At 40.2% G+C, this 21151-nt stretch overlaps 1 protein-coding gene across 2 annotated transcripts in view; it reads left to right on the top strand.

Annotated features, from left to right (window-relative positions):
* Positions 1–405: 405 nt before the first annotated feature.
* Positions 406–21151, top strand: part of TOX (thymocyte selection associated high mobility group box) — a 326596-nt gene continuing 305850 nt past the window's right edge. For both annotated transcript variants that reach the window (XM_042464588.1, XM_042464587.1), the window contains exon 1: positions 406–1131. In XM_042464588.1, the coding sequence (XP_042320522.1) occupies positions 991–1131 (141 nt within the window). In that variant the 5' untranslated portion in view covers positions 406–990. The remainder of the gene's footprint in view (positions 1132–21151) is intronic.

The raw sequence follows: 21151 nt of genomic DNA, 5'->3' as shown, positions 1-21151 counted from the left end.
ATAATAATAATAATAATAATAATAATAAGTGATATATTTTTCCTATTTATTTATTTATTATATTTACATCCCGTCCTGGGTCTGTTTATGTTTTTTATATTGATTTATATTTCATCCTGGGACTCAGGGCGGCTTACAACATTTAAAAAAAAACTCCAGGCAATTTAAAAAAAATACCTACAAAAATAGTCTATTAAAAGAGAATGAAATTGCTCCAGTGATGAAAACAATGCTAAAACCAAGGACTTTAAAAGGGGTTTTAAAACTGCTTCAAATCCATTGTAGAGCACAAGAGAGCCAGCCTGGTGTTGCCAACGCAAAGCCTCTCCTTTGGAAACAGAGGCAGCAGCAGCAGCAAGCAACCCAAGTCCGTCGGGGCCTGGGCTCGGCAGCGCCCCCTGTCTGCCATCCGGAGGCGCTCTCCGCGGCGCAGCAAATGGCTGGGGAGCCGGGCGAGGAGCTCCTTTGTGTGGAAGAGGAGGAGAAGGAGAAGGAGCAGAAGCAGCCCAGCCGGAGCAGCCTCGCTTTCCTGGCCTCTCCGGACCCTCCGCTTCCCTCCTAAAGCCCAGCTCTCGGACACCACCAGCACCTTGCCCTTCTCCATCCCTGAGGAAAAGGGAGCCAAGAGGAGCAGAGGAAGGAAGCAAAGAAAGAAAGAAAGAGAGAAAGGACAGAGGAGGAGGAGGAGGAGGAGGGAGAGGGGAGCCTCAGAGAGGGACCAAGAGAGGGGAAAACTCCCTGAAGTTACCTGCCTTTGCAAACCTAAGAGCCTGAAGGGAGATTATTCCTCCCCCGCTTTGCCTTTCTTTCTCTTTGGGAGCTGAGGCAGGGAAAGGGCTCCCTTGTCCTCCATTCTCCCCCGAAACTGAGAGGACCTCGCTCCTCGGGAGGCTTTTGTGGCGGGCTTCCCTCTCCCTCCGGTTTGGGCTTGGGCTTCCACGAGGGCAAGGCAAGAGGGACGGCGAGGAGTTTGCTCCATGTTCTAGGGCAATGGACGTAAGGTTTTACTCGCCCCCACAGCCACCGCCTCCTCCGCCGCCGCCTCCTCGGCCTCCCTCCCAGGCCACTCCGGCTCCAGAGACGCCGTGCTTGGGACCTTCGCCTTGCCTGGACCCTTACTACTGCAACAAGGTAAAGCAGCCTTGGGGGGGGAATGGGGCATCTGGGGCTGCAGAAAGAGCCCACTTTGAGACCCCTTGGCTCAGTGCTTAGGGGAGCCTGGGAGTTGGAGTTTGTTGTGGCACCAGAGTTCTCTCTCTGAGGCTGCGTCCACACTGGAGAGATAACCCGGTTTGGCCCTGCTTTAACTGCCCTTGCTCAAGGCTATGGAATTCTGGGAGTTGGAGTTTGTTGTGGGGCCCAGAGCCCCACAACAAACTCCAACTCCCAGAATTCCATAGCAAAGAGTCAGACAAAAAAATGAAAGCGCTGCCAAACCGGTTTCTTTCTCCAGTGTGGACGCAGCCTCAGAGAGAGAGAGAGAGAGAGAGAGAGAGGAAACTCTGGTGCCACAACAAACTACCCTTCCCAGGATTCCAAGCACTGAGCCCAGGCTATCTAAAGGGGTCTCGAACTGGGTTATTTCTGCATCTGTTCAGGATCATCGAGGGAGGGGGAGGCTGAGTGGGGAAAAAAGTCTCTGCTCCAAAGGAACACTGGGATGGTTAGATGGAAAGCCATCAGTCACCCCAAGAACAGCTCTTTGGGTTGCTCTCTCTCTCTCTCTCTCTGTGTGTGTGTGTGTATACACACACACACACATATGGTCAGAACTGCCTTGATGATGCCTTCGGGGAACGCAGTTAGTTGTGGGTCATTATTTCAGATGTATCTGAGGAAGGAGACTTTAGCCTAGGAAAGCTCCTGCTGCCGACTTCTTTCTTCTGTGAGCTTTCCTAGACTAAAGTTTACCTCCTCAGATGCATTTGAGTCTCCTAAAGTATGCTTCCTCAAAATGCATCTGAGGAACTAGACTTCAGTCTAGGAAAGTTCCTGCTGCGACTTCTTTCTTTCCTGACTTTTCCTAGACATTGTATCAATGATAGAAAGAAGTCGGCAGCAGGAGCTTTCCTAGACTACAGTCTACTTCCTCCAATGTATTTGAGGAAGCAGACTTTAGGAGACTCAGATGCATCTAAGGAGGTATATTTTAGTCCAGGAAAGCTCCTGCTGCCAACTTCTTTCTATCATTGAGTCTCAAAGGGGCTACAAGGTCTCGCTACTGACTGATTCTAACAGCAAATCTAACATAGCTAAGATTCTACTATCCATCAGGACAGTGAAAGAGGGATTTGGAAAGCAAAGGATGGAGGTTTTGCCAGGGCAGAAAGAGTGGCTCCAACCATGCTATTCAAGGCATGCCTTGTTGTTCTGTTGTTGGTGGTGTTGTGTGCCTTAAGGCCGGTTTCAATTTGTGGCCTAAGGCAAATCTATCATGGGCTCTTCTTGGCCAGATTTGTTCAGAGGACGTTTCCCATATTGCTTTCCTCTGAGGCTGAGAGTGTGTGCCTCTTCCAAGGTCACTCAGTAGGTTGCCATGGTCTAACCAAGGGTTCGAACCCTGCTCTCCAGAGTCACCATCAATTGCTCAAACCACTACACCTCGCTGGATCTCATTCCTGGCTACTAAGAAGTAAGTCCCACTAAACTTAGTAAGCCCACTAAGTTTGATTGGACTTATTCTAAAGTCAGTGTGTAGTAGGATTGCACCCCAAAGGCTCTCTTTTTGGTTCTGTGCCTTGATCCTTTGCTTCCCTGTCCAAAATAACATCCCTGGTCCTAGAGTGTTGACTGTCTGAATCTGGTTTGAGCCTTCTGCTGTACTGTGTTGGATGCATATTTCTTCCTTGCTCCTCTTGTTCTTATTCTATAGCACTGTTGGCTATAGAAAGTGATCAGGAAGTGCTGGCTTTCCAAAACATTATTTAAAACACACACACACACACACACATACACACCACCAGGTGGGAGTAAACAGAGCTGTGAGCAAGCCTTGGTAGTAAGATTTGTTTAAATCCTGGGTGCCTATTGGGCTTTTGTTTAAGAGCTTACTCTGGAAGGCTGGCATTTTTGCAGGGAGCACCAGATGGGGGTGTGTGCAGTGTGTACGCCTGCTCATGATATAAACTCTATCTGTACAGTCGACACTGGGCTTTTTCCTTGCTTTTAGATGATGCTATGCTTAGTTATTGCTATGCTTGGTTATTGGTTTTGTACGAGAGTGTCTTCGTACAAAAGGTGTTCACTTCAGAGGGGTTGGGAGGAAGAAAGTGTCTGTGTGTCTGTATGTGTGAGTGTGTGTGTTTATGGATTATTTCATTTCGAGCTTCCTAAGCAAAATGCGCCCAGTGATATGAACTGCTTGATTCAAGAAAACAGAATGGTGCGCTGTCCTAAAACCCTCCACTTTTCAGGAATTTTCTAGCCCTCTCTCACTTGCCATTCATAATATGTGGAACCCATTCCTGTCTGGGATGAACTTAGAATGCTCTTGTAACTTCTTCAGTATGGAAAGTCCATTGGTAGATTTGTGGACTGTAATTGTTTGGTCTGTAGCATCTGGCCCTTGGAGGAAATTTTGCCTAGAAGAGTTTTCTCTAGGTATGCTACCATGGAAAAGGAGAGAGAAGCTTAAAGTTTGGATAGCAGGAATGTTCCCTCCCACTATGTACCAAACTGTTTTGTGTGCTAAAGGCTCTTTAAGCTCTCAGCAATGATGATTACGGAACTACGATCCTTCTGTGACTTGCCACTATAAAATATAATCTCTGTTATCTTTTATTGTGAATTGTAAGCCTGCCATGCCGAAAAGTAAAGAAGCACTGGGTAGAATTAATGACATAAGCACCAAAGTGCCTGAAGAGCCATTTGGCAGTGAAAGCTGGACAAACGATTATTAAATCTATCATGATTTAAAGCTTCAAAAAGAAGGTAATGACTTGAATACACATTTTGCTCATCACTCTCAAGATGGTGGGCCAGATTTAATTTAAAAGTTAAATGCTTCGGAAAATCAGGAATTACATTAATATATTAAATCATTTTCCAGTTAAGTGTTTTAAATCATTTTGGGTGGGTATCACTCCTGATTGAATAAATTGATTTAGAAGGCTTTCCTACCACCTTCTGTTCCAGGCACTTTTTTTTAAACAAGCTGGTTAAGTCCAGCCATAAAGGAGATACAAACTTTGCCTAGAGTATGCAAATAAGACACTGTTTAACGTAGCAAGGATTGATAATGGATTTACGAAATGCACCTTTGTATGACTTTAAAAAAGAGAGCTCAAGAGTGGCATACCAGGAATGTTTCTCACAAGGCCACATTCTTCAAGCAGTGCATATCTTTGTCAAGCAGCTCTGCCAATGGCCATTGATTATAGTAAATGGACTTAGACTAGCTTTCCTGGCTGGGCCTCTATGAGGCATGTGTTGAATGAACATCTCATTTTCCTCCATTGACTCAACTCTATCTATCCAAGCTCATTAAAATTGTTATGAAGCCTTAATTTCATAACATCCTTATTCTTGGCTGCAAAAATCATATTTTGCTTCATCATTTTCATAAACTGCTGTTGGAACTCGTTTTCCTAAATAGATATGAAGGCTACTCTATATGCTGGAAGTCTAATAGTAGACTAGAGAAAAATGACTTGAAATCAGGGGAACTTTTGCCAAATTATAGCTCCTGAGTTCTGTTTCCTATGTACAGTACTTTCAAGCTGATAAGAAATTGCAAGGCAAACTTTTGCCTGATGTGTTTGATTTGCATAGAAACAGAGGTTGTACTTACTTCAGAGTAATCCTGTTTAAGCTTAACGTTACTCCATAATTCTCTAGAGAAAGTGGACTGTGGCCTTAAAATTAGTCACATGTCTAAATTTGGTGGATGGATTGACAACCAATGTTTTATTAATTATTGTAGTTTACATCTTATCTGGCATATAATGTCATAGTAGGTACATATATTATAAAAGTATCTAGATGTAATAATGTGGTATTATAATGCATCACTGTGGATAATGTTTTAAACAACATGCAATAGTGTAGATCCTTTTTGTTCTGCTGCTTTTTTGTTGGGTGTCTTTGTTTCAAAAGAAGATGGCGATTTTTCTTTATCAACTTAAAATGATGTCCTTAAACATTTTAGTTGGCTCTTGCTGTATTTTCCCTTGCAGCATAGTGTGCTTTGTACTATTACGTTGGCTCATGTTTCTTTTCCAACTAAACCTCAGTGGGAGAAAAGTGAAAGAACAATGCAAACAATGTTGGTTGTGGCAACTGTGTGAGGTATCTCTTATACAAACAGAGAGAATGGATGGTATGCTGCTGTATATAGGTCAGCCTTTGAAATAATATAGTGAAGCTCATGGGCTGGACAGACAGATTTAGACTTGCGGTAATATGGTCCATCTCTGAAATTTCTAAGAGAGCTGCATTTCAAGCGATTTTACAGTTGGAATCTTCGAAGAGAGGTATATTTTAATCTTCCTGGAAAATGAGCTGTTGGGAATGTGTATTGTATGATCATGGTAGTAAAATAATTTCCTAGTGTTGCCCTCTTTGGAGATATAGTACCTTCAGTTTAAACTTGTATCCATTAACAAGCTCTACACTTACTCTCCTCAGGCACTGTTTTCATTAGTAGTGTGAACAGAGATGATCACTTACAGTTTTTCCCAGACACCACTATTTTCAACACTGTTGAACTACAGTATTAAGTATCTGCTTTAACATGATTTTGTTTTGACACTGGTAATAACAGGGATGCTGACTTAATGCCAAGAACAGGACAGACATAATGGCCTTTATTGCTTCCAGTAGCTTGCCTTATAAAATGGTGTGCAGATTTTTTTTTGTCCCACGGTGTCTTGCTGGTTGAATATTATAGAAGTACCAGTTCATTTGCCATTTACAGTACTTCCTTGTCAGTGCAGTGGAGAAATACAAGCTGATTAGACTAAACTAGACTAAACAAAATGGGGATGGAGATCAAGGCAACAGTAGGAAAAGATTGCATAGGGCAAATTGTACTTTCAAACTTGCAAGTGACTTCTGTCAGAGGACCAGAGTATTTCCAACAAGGTCTTGTTAGTCTTTAAAGTTCTTTTGTTTGTTAACAGATTAAACTGACTCCATTATGGAAAATATTACTGTGTGCTAATACTGTATCTGTATCATACCAAACCAAATTTTAAATACTGCTCTTTACAAAATGTCCCAGGATTATACCTCTCCCACAGAAGTGTGCTTTGTTTCTGATGCGTGATTGTGCAACTTCATTTTTTCTTTAGATAGCTAAATTCTGGGATTCTATTCAGAAGACTCTGAAATGCTGACGTTTTGTTTTGTTTTTGAGAGGGATATTTCAAAGTACACGAGACTCAAATGAGTTTGTACTTTATTATCCAGAAATTATCCTGAGAGGATAAATTTTCGTACCAGGGACATAATTTTACGCAGTGCTTGTAAATTTCTGTTAAAGAGAGAGAATTCTTTGTACTTGTATTTTTGACATGTTATGTTAAAATTATTAATAAGATTATTAATAAGATTTGACACCTTCTATGATACTCGTCCTAGGGTCTCCAAGTCAGAAATGACTTGAAGGCACATAACAACAACAACAACAAACAGCAATAGCAACAACTGAAGTTAGAATTCAGTAAGACTGTCTCTTTGACAAGTCTCCAGAATATCCTCTGAATTTCAGTTTTTCCCCAAAAGAGGACTTGCATATAAAAAATACCATTAAGAGATTTGAAATATTTTGATTGAAGACAGCGGTACTCCCTAAATCATCCAAAAATATCTTTAAAAAGTATTATAGTTGTTTTTAATATAAAAAATTAATGTGATAGGCACATCTCCCCCCCCCCTTTTTTTCACACAGGGGATTATGAATACTTAAATTGTGTCTGTTGTGATATTATCTAACAAGGGTTTTCTTCTTCTTCAGAGCAACTGTTTCCTTAATATAATTTAGAAATATGCAGATATATTAAGCTGTTAAAACACACAGGATGTAGGGCTATACACATTTAATTGGGAGTAAAATTCCATTAAAAGTCTTCATAAACATATATTGGGACATCAGAGTATGCACGTATAGACTTCTGTTGTTGTATAATGTTACTTTAATCATTATCAGGGTATTATGTGGTCTTCCAGATGTTGAACTGCACCACCTAGTATAACCCAGCTTTAGCTCAGGTGGCTAGGGATGATAGATGTTACAGTCCACAAACATCTGGAGGGTGAAATGATTTTCACCCCTGCCTTAATGATGTGACAATGTTAATGTAATATAGTTATCTGAGTCTTACTTGTTTTTAAATTTTTTAATCCAGATGTGTAGTTCATTTGGTAAGCTGTCTTATTTTAATGCATGGATAGGCTTTAATAGATCCAGGCTTACTCAATATTAGAGTAGTCCTATAAATTTTTGTGACTTTTTCATGACTTACACAAGTCCCATTGAGTGCAGTTGGTTTATTTTTAAGTATGACTAAAGCTGAATGCAACCCACCATTTCTATGTTCCTGTTGGTTAAGATAAGAAAAGCCAGACTTGCCATTCAAACATTAGTAGCCTAAGATCACAAACATCTAATATTGTTGTATTTTGAAGAAATATTTATAACTATGATGATGAGGAGCAATGTTAGAAACTGTGACAAAGAGATGGCAAAGCTTTCCATTTCCTTATATATCGTGAACTGTGTGGGAGGGTCTAATTCAGTGGTCTCCAAATTTGGGGGGCTATTTTTCTCTTGGGTGACATCCCTAGTGCCCTCCCCAATGCCTATTAGGTCTGCTGCTTGAGCAGCAGCCAGCTAGCCAACTACATCTACCTTAGCTGTGCTCAGAACACCACTACCATGTCCTCCTCCACTGCTTCTCAGGATAATGATAATAAGGTAGTTGGTAGGGATTCATTTTGTATTTTATTGTATTTTAAATGTAGTTTTACTGCTGTAACCCACCAGATTCTTCGTGATTGGGCAGGCAATAAATAACTCTTAATAAATAAATAAATAAATAAATAAATAAATAAATTTATATTTACCCTTTCCCTCTGTGCAACGCAACTGGGGCAGCTTACAACATTAAAACATACAATCCATATCCACAGCTCCCCCCCCATAAAAACAATTAAACAATTTACAATATAAAACATAGCTTAAAATAATAACACTGGTAAGCAATAACTACAAGAAGGAATCAGGGATAGATAGGTTAGGCTTACTTCTGGTAGCCAGGTATATATTCAAGAAAAGCCTGCTGGAAAGATATCTGTCTTAATAGCTTTTTTAAAAAGCTGTTTAGTGTGGTAATGTGACAGATCTCATCCGGTAATGTGACGAATCCCTCATACAGCAGTGGCAGCAGCCCAGTCCTGCTCCTCCTTCTCACCTGTGCTGGCCTTACAGCAAAAGGAAGGCCAACAGCTCAGTTGCTGCTCCTAGGGTGACTGAGTGAAAAGGGAACAGTGACTGGGCAGCTGGTCACCTGAAGAGCAGTGACTGAGCAGCTAATCAAGCAGTGACTAAGGATCCCTTTGCCTGTGCCAGCCTTGTAGCAAAGGCTGGCACAGATGAGAGGCTTCTTGGTCACTGCTTGACCAGCTGCTTGGGCACTTCTCCCTTTGTACCTGGTCACTCTGGGAACAGCAAGAAAACAGCTGGCTGAGCCATGACCAAGAAGCTTCTTGCCTGTGTGACGTTGCAGCAAAGCCTAGCACAGGCAAGAAGCATCTCAGTCACTGCTCTGCCCATTGCTCAGTTGCTGCTTCCAACGTGACAAAGTGCAAAGGGAGAAGTTTCTCCCTGGCAAGGAAGGACTCTCGATTGTCCTTTGCCAAAGCAGAGAGGGGTACACCCGGCTTCCCACTTTTCTCCCTTGTAATGAAGGAGAGTCAGTCTGAGAGAGGCGAGTGAGGCGAAGAACTGTTTTGAAGAATCACCCCCAGATATTCATCACCCTCCCTCCCCACACAGCTTCAAGTAACCATCCAAAACACAAGCATTGATTCTTTTCTCTCAGCCTGTTCAACAAAAGAAGGCAGGAACAGTAGTGCAAGTCCAACCTGCTAGGAAAGTCCCAACAACACTCACAATTCTTAAGTAGAGTCACAAACATGAAAGCTCCTTTTTGCTGCCCCACACTGCCATTTGCTCTACCTCCTCATCCCCATCATGGTCCTAAAGTCTGCTGGTTTTCCTTGTCTTTCTTGTGCACCAGCATTTTGAACAAAGCCCCCCTTGCTGCCTCCTTTCCCTTCACTACCCCCTGGTCTTTCCCCTACCTCCAGGGTGGGGTGTATTGCCTACTTGGGGAATTACTGGTCTAGTTTGTAGCAACTTCATAGGTATACAGTGCACCCGTGTCATACGCGGGCGCACTATACACGGCTTTAACCATATGTGGGAAGCTGCACAGGAGTGCACAGGGCAGAAGGGGCAGCACATCCCATTGGAATAAAAGGGGCAAGCACCTGTGGCGCATGCGTGCCACCGCATGCATGAGCCCCATTCATTCCAATGGAGCTTGAGCATGCACAGAATTTGGCTTACGCGGGGGGTGGGGTGAATGGATCTCCCGTGTAAAACGAGGGCGCACTGTAATTTGGTATACTTATCTGAGTATTGAGATACTGTTTTTAAGATCTTCACTTTCTCTGCAAGTCAGGGATTTCAGCAGTCCCATCATGATAAAAGTTTGTAAGAAATCTGTTCTTGAGAGTGGATTCACCACATTGTTGGATTTGCTTTCATTACAAGTCTTTAAGGATTCTTGACTGTTCCTGTGTAGGTGAACCAGGTATATGGTGGTCTAGTCACTCAGCATAAATCACATGTTGGTTTCAATCTAACCATGATTGCTAAATCCCTTGCATGGTAGAAAAATCATTGTGCAGGCTAACCTTCAGTAGTTTGAAGCTTGCAGCCCTTAGAGCCTGGTCTTGAAAGTTTCATGCCTTCAAATACTAAACAGCACTATATGGATCACATTCCCGCTTATAAATAAATCACTTTGCGATTGGAATTGATGGATCAGTTCGGCAGTGGAGCGTGGTTCACAGTACATTTGTCCCAATCCCATTTTCTTGCTGCAAAATAAAATAAGATAACCCACTCCAGCCGGCCAAAGGGCAAATTTAAATTGATTCCGATCCGCATCTGGTTCACACTTGCATGGAATTGATTTATCCAAAAAGACGTGGAAAAAATTAGTGTCAAAAAGATGCAGGTTAAATGGGTCTAGCGCATGGTCCCCCTCCAAATCGCTACAGCGATTTGGTTCAAGTGTGAACCATAGTCATTTAAACCTGTTCAAACTGATTTGTGATCCGGTTTAAAAGGTAGTGGAAATGAGGCCCTGAAAGTACTTCACTAACATTACAATATTGTAATCATGATTGTTAAAAAGAGGAAGAAATAACATAAAGGTTGATAATATCCAGAACTTAATGTAATAAAGTATACTTAGGCTTCTGACTGGGAATAAAATTCCATTGATTTCAACATACTTTGTTCAGAGGCATGTCTGTTTAGGATTAGAGTCTGAATACTTACATTAGGCAAGGGACAGTAATTGCTGAAACTTTATACCCAAGGCCAACACAGTTTGTATATGAATCATCCTAGTAAAAGTTTGCCCATTTTGATCAGTGTTGAAACACTTTTATTAGAATGTACCCTTGTGCTTTGTTCCATCCTTGGAACAATAAATATATTTTAAAATAATAAGATGGCGCTTCCTCTGTGTGGATGTTTTATCCAGGGAATCATTTTTCATTAAGAAGCCTGTTATAAACTGATCAGAAAATGTGGCTCTTAATGCAAGTGCCAACATACAGTTAATTATAGGCAGTAAAACATGGAATTTTCTTTAACCTGAATGAAATTTTCTGGTCATAACAATTTCCTGCTACAGTGTTGGGCTTGAAAATGGCAACCTTTTAATATAAAAACTGCATTCCAGTTGGGCAATAGATTAAACAAATATTTCTCTTTGAATCTGTTCTTTTGTATATATTACAGTATCCATTTATATTTATTTTATATGCTCCAGTTTTCCCCCCTACACATTTATAGTTTAGATGTTTGCTTTTTTTTTTTTGCTACTGTTTCTTCACAGTATGTTTTGTAGTGTTTCTCTTTCTTTGTCCATGTTCCTGTTCAGGTCATCCATTCTGTTAGGAGAGAGTTCTGAGTATCTGACACATCCATATGAATGGATAGAAGTGAATGACTTTATTTTATCTTGAGAGTAGCAACCCAACACACCCAATTAGTTTAAACTAATAGATAGATAGATAGATAGATAGATAATAAATATGAAATACATATCATTCTTACATTACCGTGGTCTGTTTCTTAGCACAATTGGTTCTTGCCTTCAAAGTGGAGAGAGAAAGTATAGTCTGCCAGATGTTGCTATATAAGCTTTTGCTGTTGCCTAAAGTTGCCTAAATTTATGGTGGGAATTTTGCATCCTTTCAGATGTTGCTGATTTACAATTCCTAGCATTCTTCACTATTGTGTATGCTGGCTAAGACTGATGAGAGTTGTAGTTCAACAATATACAGAAGGCTGCTCTTTGCCCACTCTTGCTTAAAGACCTGAACAACTTTGGATAGCTTTTCCCTTCATGAGTGTTGCAGTCTTCCTTTGATATGCCATTCTACTTTCTTCATTCTACATACGGACATAAGGAGGGTGGTGACCAGAGACGAGAAATTTTCAATGGTTGGTGCACTCCTTCTGGAATACTCTGATTGGGACAGCTTACTTAATGCTGAGATTAAAGCCTCCTTAGAACTGGGTGAAAATAGATTTATTCACTCATTTTTATTACAACTAGTGTTTTATATTTTTCTACTGAGAAGGTTGTGGTGCCAGTTGTTAAACATCTTTCATTGACTTTTTTTATGATTAACATGTTTTTGAAATAGATATTAAAAAAAATATACAGTTGGTCCTCCGTATCTTTTACATTCACGGATTCAATCATCCATGACTTGAAAATATTAACAACAACAGCTTCAAAAAGAAAATCTTAAATGCTCAAGGGACACCATTTCTCTATCATAGAATAGACCACAAGGGCCATCCAGTCCAACCCCCTGCCATGCAGGAACTCTCAATCAAAGCATCCCCGACAGATGGCCATCCAGCCTCTGCTTAAAGACGTCCAAAGAAGGATACTCCACTACACTCTGAGGAAGAGTATTCCACTGTCGAACAGTCCTTACTGTCAGGATGTTCCTCCTAATGTTGAGGTGGAATCTCTTATCCTGTAGCTTGGATCCATTGTTCTGGGTCCTGTTCTCTGGAGCAGCAGAAAACAAGCTTTCTCCCTCTTCAATATGACATCCCTTCAAATATTTAAATAGAGCTATCATATCTCCTCTTAACAATCTCTTCTCCAGACCGTTCACCATTTTAGTCACCCTCTTTTGGATACACTCCAGCTTCTCAACATCCTTTTTGAATTGTGGTGCCTGGAACTGGACACAGTATTTCAGGTGGGGGCTGAAGAAAGAAGAATACAGTGGCCTTTTTCGCTGCCACATCACACTGTTGACTCATGTTCAACATATGGTCTATTTGGACTCCTAGATCCCTTTCACATGTAGTCTCATTAAGCCAGGTGTATGCCATTGTATATAATGGGACCTGATCATGGATTTTGGTATCCACCGGGGGGGGGGGGGGATTACTGGAACCAAACCTTGGTGGATACGAGGGGCCCGCTGTATTGACTCCCCTCCTGCCACTTCTTGGGCTTCCCGCAACCTCTAATTTTGCTAGTCTGTATCAATAGTAAGCATTAATGTTAATGATACTTTTCGGCATCTACATGAAACCTCTGGGAAATATTTGTAGAAATGTACACAAAGATGTTGCCAGTACATGAATAATGTTCAGATCTACCTCTTCTCCCCTAATACATGTGAGGATTTGATGTTCTGAAATAGTACTTGTCTTAGGCAAAGTAATGGAATACTCAATCCCATAAAGTGGAGCTGCTTAGTATAAGTAGCTGGCCTGTCTGGTTAAGTGGTAGGCAGCCTCTTTTGGAAGAGGTTGTCCTTCCCGCTAAACAAGGATCATATTTACAACTTGGATTCATCATTATTGCTATGAGTAAATTTGTCTCAGGACTGGAATACTTTATCCAAGACTGGAATATTGTAGCCAGTATTGAGAAGGCTAATGCCAATCTTGTATGTGTCCAGAAGATGACATGAGGGTGACAAAGATGTAAAGGGTCTGGAAGTCAAATACCTATGAGGAACAGTTGAGGGAGGTGAATATTTATCCTGGAAAAAGAAGATTGGAAGGTAATGAGGTAGCCATCAGGTAGCTGAAGTGCTGCCATGAAAGAATGAGCTTGTTTTCTGATGCTCCAGTGGATAGAATCCAGAACAGTGGTTTCGAATTGCAATGAGAGCAATTCTGATTAAACATTAGGAAGACTTTTCTTCATGGTAATGGTTGTTTATAGTGGAATAGATTATCTTGTGAGGTGATGAACTCTCCTCAAGGGTGTTTTAGATATGGATTCTTCTACTTTCTGGAGTGTGTGCGTGCTTGGGTCTGATAATTTTGAATTTTATGTTTCTTGATTCTAGGACTCCTATAGGCTTGGGGTAATATAGCAATGACAATTATGCACAAAGATAATACTAACAACAACAGTGATAAAATTTATTTATACTTCACCTCTCCAATGAAATCGAGGCAGCTTACAACAATATTAAAAACATTAAAATACAATAAAATACAATGCCTCCTAAACCTACACACCCAATAAAGAAATCACAGCAATAAATAATAACAATAAAACAATAGAGTTAAGACTATTAAAACAGACAAAATAGGGAAATCATATATCAATTATTTGTATCTGGTAACATCTTGTTTGAATTGTTGCAATGTGTTTAATGTGGGGGGAACATTGAAAATAGGAAACATTGTTTAGTGGAGAACATGAAGACTTTTAATTGGGATTGACCAATGAAATGATATTATATCTGTACGTACTTTACTATCTGCACTGGTGACCAGTCCCATTCCAAGCCCAATTTAAAGTCTATTTAAAGCTCTAAATGAATTGTGACTAGGGAACCCTAAGGAGCCTTTTCGTATAGCAATATGTAGCTTAATATCATTAGAGTCTTCCCCCAGATGTCATTATTTAAGAAATTTAAGTCAGTAGACATAAGAAAGAGGATTTTTATGTGGTGAACCAATGTTGGATCAAAATAAATGCCTATCTAGTCCAATATGTTGTTAACACTGGCCAATCTGTTGCCCATGGAAAGTCTACTCTCTGTCTCATATTTTTATTGGCTGGCATACAGAGGCATACTGAACTGACATATAGTCATCCATAATCTATCAAATCACATTTTATAACTATCTCAGTAGGCAGCTATCACTGTATCTTGTTTCAGTGAGTTCCACAGTTGGATTGTACATTGTGTGAGAAGGACTTCCTGATATCTGTGCCACATCTTCTTACATTCAACTTTGGATGGCTTATTGACACCTTTGTAAGAGGTCAAGACTTTTTATTTTTTGTTTTCACTAGCATTTTAAGAATGTCTAAATGCTTTAAAGATCATTGGAATATTTTATTTTTGTTCCTGGTTGTACTTTAGTTTAATGTTCTACAGTATGTACTATACTGTCTTTGCTCATTTTCTGATTTTATTTTTTACTCCTTTATTATCACTGCTGTATTATGTTTTTATATTTTATGCTTTTGATGTACCTGTTCATCTCTCAAAGGACTTCATTTACTGGATGGTAAAAAAGTATAATTTAATAAATTTAAAAATAAATAAATAAATAAAATAGGCTACTGCCTTGTGCTGTGATGTCGGATGTAGCTACATTCTTAAGTCCCATCCCTGCAAAATTTGGGATGCCCAGCATCATTCCAGATCTCAATATACTCAGTATGATGGTCTATAGAGTTTTAAAGCCATGTTCAGTTAAACGTGAATTATTAAATGTGAATTATTAAAGAGCTTATTAATAGGAGACTGCATAACACCGTTCAATTAGAGTGTATTCACTGTAGCTGTATTCTGCTGAATATGGTTACAGAGCCCTATGCAGAACTTGGTACTTAGTGCAAGAAGAACTGAAATGCTGCTGGTGCATGGACACATTTGGAGTGGGGAGGTTCCATGTGCTCCTACATTTCTACTTTAACAAATACCTGCTTCTGTGTTCTATAACTCAATCTGGATTTTGACAGGTTTTTTTAATAGAAATGTTGCCAGTCACTGTTGGAAAATTATCAGGAACTGTCCCTTGGTGGGTAGAGTGAATAGAACCAACCAAATTAGTTCCAAGACCCTCCAGTGATTAGTCGTGTCTACAAGTCTGAACAACAAGATAATGATATTTGCATGTTAAAGGTTCAGTACTAAGAAATAGAAATACAGTAGAGTCTTGATTATCCGACATAAATGGGCCGACTAATAGTCGGATAGCCGAAAATGTCGGATAATCTGAGGCTCAGTGTCCTCAATGGCAGTGCACACTCACCCGCACCACCATTGAGGACAAAAGTCCCTCGCCTCTCCTCCCTCCCTCCCTCCCTCCCTCCCTGCTTACCTTAGTCCTTGGATGCAGCCTCCTCGAAGAGGCCTGGGTGCCCGGCCCTGTCCTGTCCTCTGTGGCCGCGGAGGACAAGCCAGGCCGAGCACCCAGGCCTCCTTTCCTGGGCCTTTCCTCCCCTCGAACGGACTCCCGAGAGTCCATTCGGGGAGAGGAAAGAGGAAAGAGAAGCTGGGAGGGAGAGGCCTCAGCATGGGCCCAGACCTCTCTTTCCCAGGCCTTCCCTCTCCCTCAATGGGCTCCCCGTCCAGTCCTCCTCTTCACGGACCCCTTTACTCCAAAGGGCTCTTCGGAGTCCTTTGAGGGGAAGGGAAGGGAGGCAGGGCAGGGCAGGAGAGGACTCGGCGAAGGTAAGTAGGGAACGAGGGAGGGAAGGGAGGAAGAAGGAGGGAGGGAGGAGGGGAGGCGAGGCGAGGGGCGTCGGATAATCCAGAGTGTTGGTTAACCAAGACTCTACTGTATTAAAAGTAGTCCCAAGCTGCCAAAGGTATGCAAATAAGTAAAGAACATTATACTGTACTTCAGTAATAGATTTATATATCTCTTGGAATGTTATTTAATTTTTATTAGAAAGCCCTCTGATCAGCTACAATGTTTTACATTGTACATTTAAGAATATGTATTCATAGCTAATTTGCACCTAGTGGCACAGTGGTTAACTGCCAGTACTGCAGCCACAACATTGTGAGTTCAATCCCACAGGGCTCCAGGTTGACTTATCCTTCCATCCTTTCTTAGGTCAGAAAAATGAATACCCAGCTTATTGGGGGCAATTGGCTTACACATTGCAAACCTCTTAGAGAATTCCTTGCTCACTATGAAGTGATATAGAAATATAAAGTGCTATTGCTATTGAGTGACCCTGAATATTTGATGTTGTGATGTGCTTTCAAGTTGTTTCTAAGGTGAATCTATCACAGAGGTTTCTTGACAAGAGTCTCTCAGAGGAGGTTTGCAGCTGCCTTTCTCTGAGGCTGAGAGAATGTGACTTGCCCAAAGTCATCCAGTGAGTTTTCATGGCTGAGTGAGAATTTGAATCCTGCTCTAGTGGAAACCTAGTCTTATAATAAGTATAAATAGTTCCTCACCTATGACTAATTTGTGGTATGTAACCTTGAATATGTAGTCTAGCACAAAAACATAATAAGTAGAGCTAGGGCCGAAACAGATGGCCGGTAAACCACCTTCCGGACAGCATAGGGGCATGGTGTTTAGGTGCTGCATGCCCCCAAACCATCTTGAAGCTGCCCAGCTGTTTAGAGGTGGGCAGCTTGCAGTTGGCTTCAACCCGCTGTGGGATGGGAAAAGCCAGTTTTTTTGCTGGCTGAAAAAGGAGTGGCTGAAAAAGGAGTGCTGCTCCTTTTTTGGCTGGCTTCATGGTGGATTGGGGTCATGGCATGTGCTTGCAGCAGCTCCAATCCAGCTTCAGCAGGAGCGGCTTGAAGCTGCCCCTTTGGGGTGGTCTGTTTTGCCCCATAATTCCTGATTTAGGATCCATTTAGAGCAGGGTTTGGGAGGCTGTTTCCCTCTAGATGTTGATGAAGTAGAGATCTTATAGATCTTAACCACCGGCTTTTCTGTTTTGTGCTCATGAGAGTTAAATCCAGTGACATCTGGAAGATTCCTGGTTCTGCATGATTAATTGAGTACAATTTAGCTTTGAAAAATCCAAGCAGTTAGCATTCATTGGAACAGGTAGGCAACCTGGAAGATTCCAGATGCTTTCAGGTATAACTTTCACAAGTGTTCAGGAATTGTGGGATTTGTAGGATTAAACATCAGGTGTGCACCAGGTTTCCTACTCCACTACTAGATTCTCTACCAAAAACAGGCTTGTAATTCACCAGTCTAATCCACAGTCTATTTTGTATGTGCTTTTCAGACAAAGCTAACTGTACAGTTTTTGCCTGCCTTCTCCAGTAGTTTTCCATTTATTACTACTGAGATTATTTTCCTAAAAGTCTACATTGAATATAGTCTTATTCAGTTTGTGCCAAGTTTGTGGCTGTCCATTATAAGCATACTAAATAATACCCCTCAGTACTTCTTTTGAGCTCTAGTACATTATATTACTTTTGTAAATCTTGTTTTTTAGTTCTGAATTATTTCAAAAACAGTTCATGTTATTTGCAAGACTTGCTTTACATGGAAGACATTTACTGTCTAGCACTAATGTTTTGATGAAGAATAAATTAAATGGACACACGTTATATGTATATATGTGTGTGTGTGTGTGTGTGTGTGTGTGTGTGTATGTCTCAAATTTTAATGTTAAAAAGAGAAAATTCTTCTTAATGGAAATACTTTTTTCATAAAAGGCATATTTTACATATGGCAAATGCAGTAATTAAAATTAGTCATAGAAACCTACAGATAGTAGAGCTTAGTATCATAGTTAATGATTTATTTTATGTTAATGACTTCCTGCTAGGGCATAAAAGACTGCTCATAATGGACTCTCAATGCTGTATTCAGTTACTAAGGATAATGGGATAATCTTTCCCAAAATTAAGCTTTTTTGAAGTAAATTATGCTGTTATTTTTCAAGTTAACTCTTGAAAATTTATTGCAGCATTAATCTTTGAAGGCCTACTTGTATCTTTAATGGAAATGTGTTTTAGAAACATCAGGTTCCTTACTCATTAACAAGGTCAGTTAATTATGTTGGAAATGGTTCATTTTATGTTTAGTTTTATATTCTTGAGATTAATATTCATGAAGAAGAAGCCTTAAATATTATGCTAGACTCTGTGTTGGACCTATAGATGGTCTAGTTGACTGCATAAGTGGTGGGAGGGGGAGCGGGGAACAGCATGTCTAGTAATTTCCTACCCATAACTGACCAGTTGGAAATTGTTGGGTTATTTATTTATTTTTTATTTTGAACTGGGCAGTTTGATTTAAAACAGCAACATCATCTCGTTGATAATTGGATATAACTAACATTATATTTCAATAACAGATAATTTCCCTACTGAAGTTTGCATAATGTGCTAATCATGTCTAGTGGCTAATAAAGGCCTCCTATCTCACTCCCTTGATGGCTATAAAAGGCTATTATGTTTGTGGCAGCAGTTCAGGTACAGCTGCTGTGTGTTAATAATGCATAATTGTACCACTAATAAACATGGTAAAGGCCATCACCCCAAGCACCTAAAATACCTATTTTCTTTCCAAAATATTTATTAACACCTTAAAAGCATATCTATTCATTTTAGTTAACTGTGCATGAGTTAATGACACTCATAGCTTCTTGTGTATTAAGGCTTTTGACACCTTGGTTGTACTGTGAATAGATTAATGTATGTTGTAACTAATCTTTTTGCTACTCTGCCCCCCCCCCCCTTTATGAGCAAGTTGTGGCATTATGTGAACATTGGGCTTGCTGTGGTACAATTAACGTGATACGGTACTTAGTGGGAATGCTCAGTTTTGAGTGGGCTAGTTTCAGAACATAGGACAAAAGCGCTTCTTTACAGTACTCAGACTTGATGGCTTACAATAATCATGGTCAAAATATAGAGGCATAAATTCATGTAGGTGGGCACGTCTGTATGGATGATATGTGGATGAATTGCTTGCATCTGCCTGTGCACTACACTACACTTACTTAGGAGTGTTTTTGTTGTTCTTGGTTTATTTTGTTTTACTATGCTCTGCTATATGACAGTAACCTATTTATTGCTCACATATTCCCTTTTGGCAGGGATTGCTGTATTCATAAAGGCTTTATAAAATATATTTCTCCAGACAAAGAGGATTCACATGGGATTTCCATTTTGCCAAGGAAACATGCAAATCAATAGGCCAGCACTTATCTGCATTGAAATTAGGTATACTGTAATTTATGGGCATAGTGATATTCTACACCACCCCATCCCCTGTTCCAGAGTCTAACATTCTTTAAGGTAACCCTGGTTATGTCTCCTTGGAGAGAAGCAACTGAACAAAATCTCATTTTCATATCATTTGGCATTGTCTCATGTTTTCTGTTACTCATTTTGATAACCTTGCATTTCCCCCTCTCCTGTTTTGATTTGGAAACAAATGTTCAGAGAGCAGAGATCCAGTGCTCTTTCTATCATCAAGAGAAATGAGAAAAGCCTGACTAACTGACAGAGTTTTATTTGTGCTGTACACAGCACACAACAGTTCATTTGTCATGGTTTAAATATATAATACAGACAATAAAATATGTGCAGGCACAGTTGTGATATATGTAGTGCCTTGGCCCCATTGCTATTGTTTGTGGTCTCTATGGTTGTCATACATTGTTCTTTGCACATCATCTCCTTACAGCAGAATTTGACACAACTTCAAGCTTTCACTGCTGCATTTTCATTGCACAATATACATGAGTTTGACAGGGTGTGTTGAGGACAACTCTGGCAAGCAATTGATATTTTGAAGTGGCAAGCGTTTCAGCAGCTGCTTGCTTGTGAAAAAAGAATGATAAGATATATTGTATTGTTAGTTTCAGGCAAAGCATTACGGTTTAAGCTCTGTAAAAATGTACACATTATTCGTCAGTGGTGAAGCAAGCCTTTTATGTTTTTCAGAGCTTAGCTCCCTGGCTGATGTGAACTAGAATGACATTGGTTTAATGGTCAGTAAATGAATAGGAGTACTTTGAATTTGAACTGCTGCCAATTTTGCACCAACAAAGAGACTGACAAAAGAGAGATTTTATGTGAAATGCAAAGCACAAGAAATGTTTCAGAAGGAGGTAGAAGAGAGAGGGGAGTAGGAAAACTCCAAAAGGAATATTCTTTAAGGCAACATGTAATATAAATGATGTTAAAATGATTAAAATGATATAAATTTTATGTGGTTCAAAGATTTGGATATGAGCTGTTACACGTAATGTTCTACCAAACTTCTCTCTCTCCCTCTCTCTCCCTCACACACACACACACACCTTTCCAAATATAGTTATGTGAAACTTACAGTGTGTTTTCCTCAATACCACACTGTGCCCTAAAGGCCTGTTGGCAGAACATTAGAGTTGTCCACTGCTGGGATTCCCAACCCTCTCTCTGTCTTTCTGAGTGTGAAATTGTAGTTTAATCAGTTGTGGCACTTTCAGTGTGTAACATTCATTAGCAAGACAATTTGTCATGACTGTTAATAGTCAGGATGCATCTGCTCTCCCCAGTCAGTGACCATGATAGGTAAGAAGATAAATTTTTCCATTTCGGAATGTAACTTTCACAAATATGTAATCTATGGTCAGCTGCTTCAAGAAACATGAATCAGCAACAGATTCATGAGCAAAGATTTACTCGGTCCTGCTTTTTATAGATGTATTTTCATATTCTGAAGACATTAAAAAGGTTCCTTGATTAGCTGTTAAACTGAAATGTAAATTATGGGTGTGGCATTATCTGTATTCTGAGCAAAGAAATTTCATTAAAATGTATGCCTATCTATTATTTTAAAATAATAGCAGTGGGTATATAATCTGCCAACATTTATTCATTTGAATTGGATCGCTTCAGTGATTTTACTTCC

This window comes from Sceloporus undulatus, chromosome 4 (assembly GCF_019175285.1).
Source record: "Sceloporus undulatus isolate JIND9_A2432 ecotype Alabama chromosome 4, SceUnd_v1.1, whole genome shotgun sequence".
Taxonomy (NCBI): Eukaryota; Metazoa; Chordata; class Lepidosauria; order Squamata; family Phrynosomatidae; genus Sceloporus; species Sceloporus undulatus.
The sequence above is the reverse complement of the archived record's forward strand: the minus strand, read 5'-3'. Positions and strand labels throughout refer to the sequence as shown.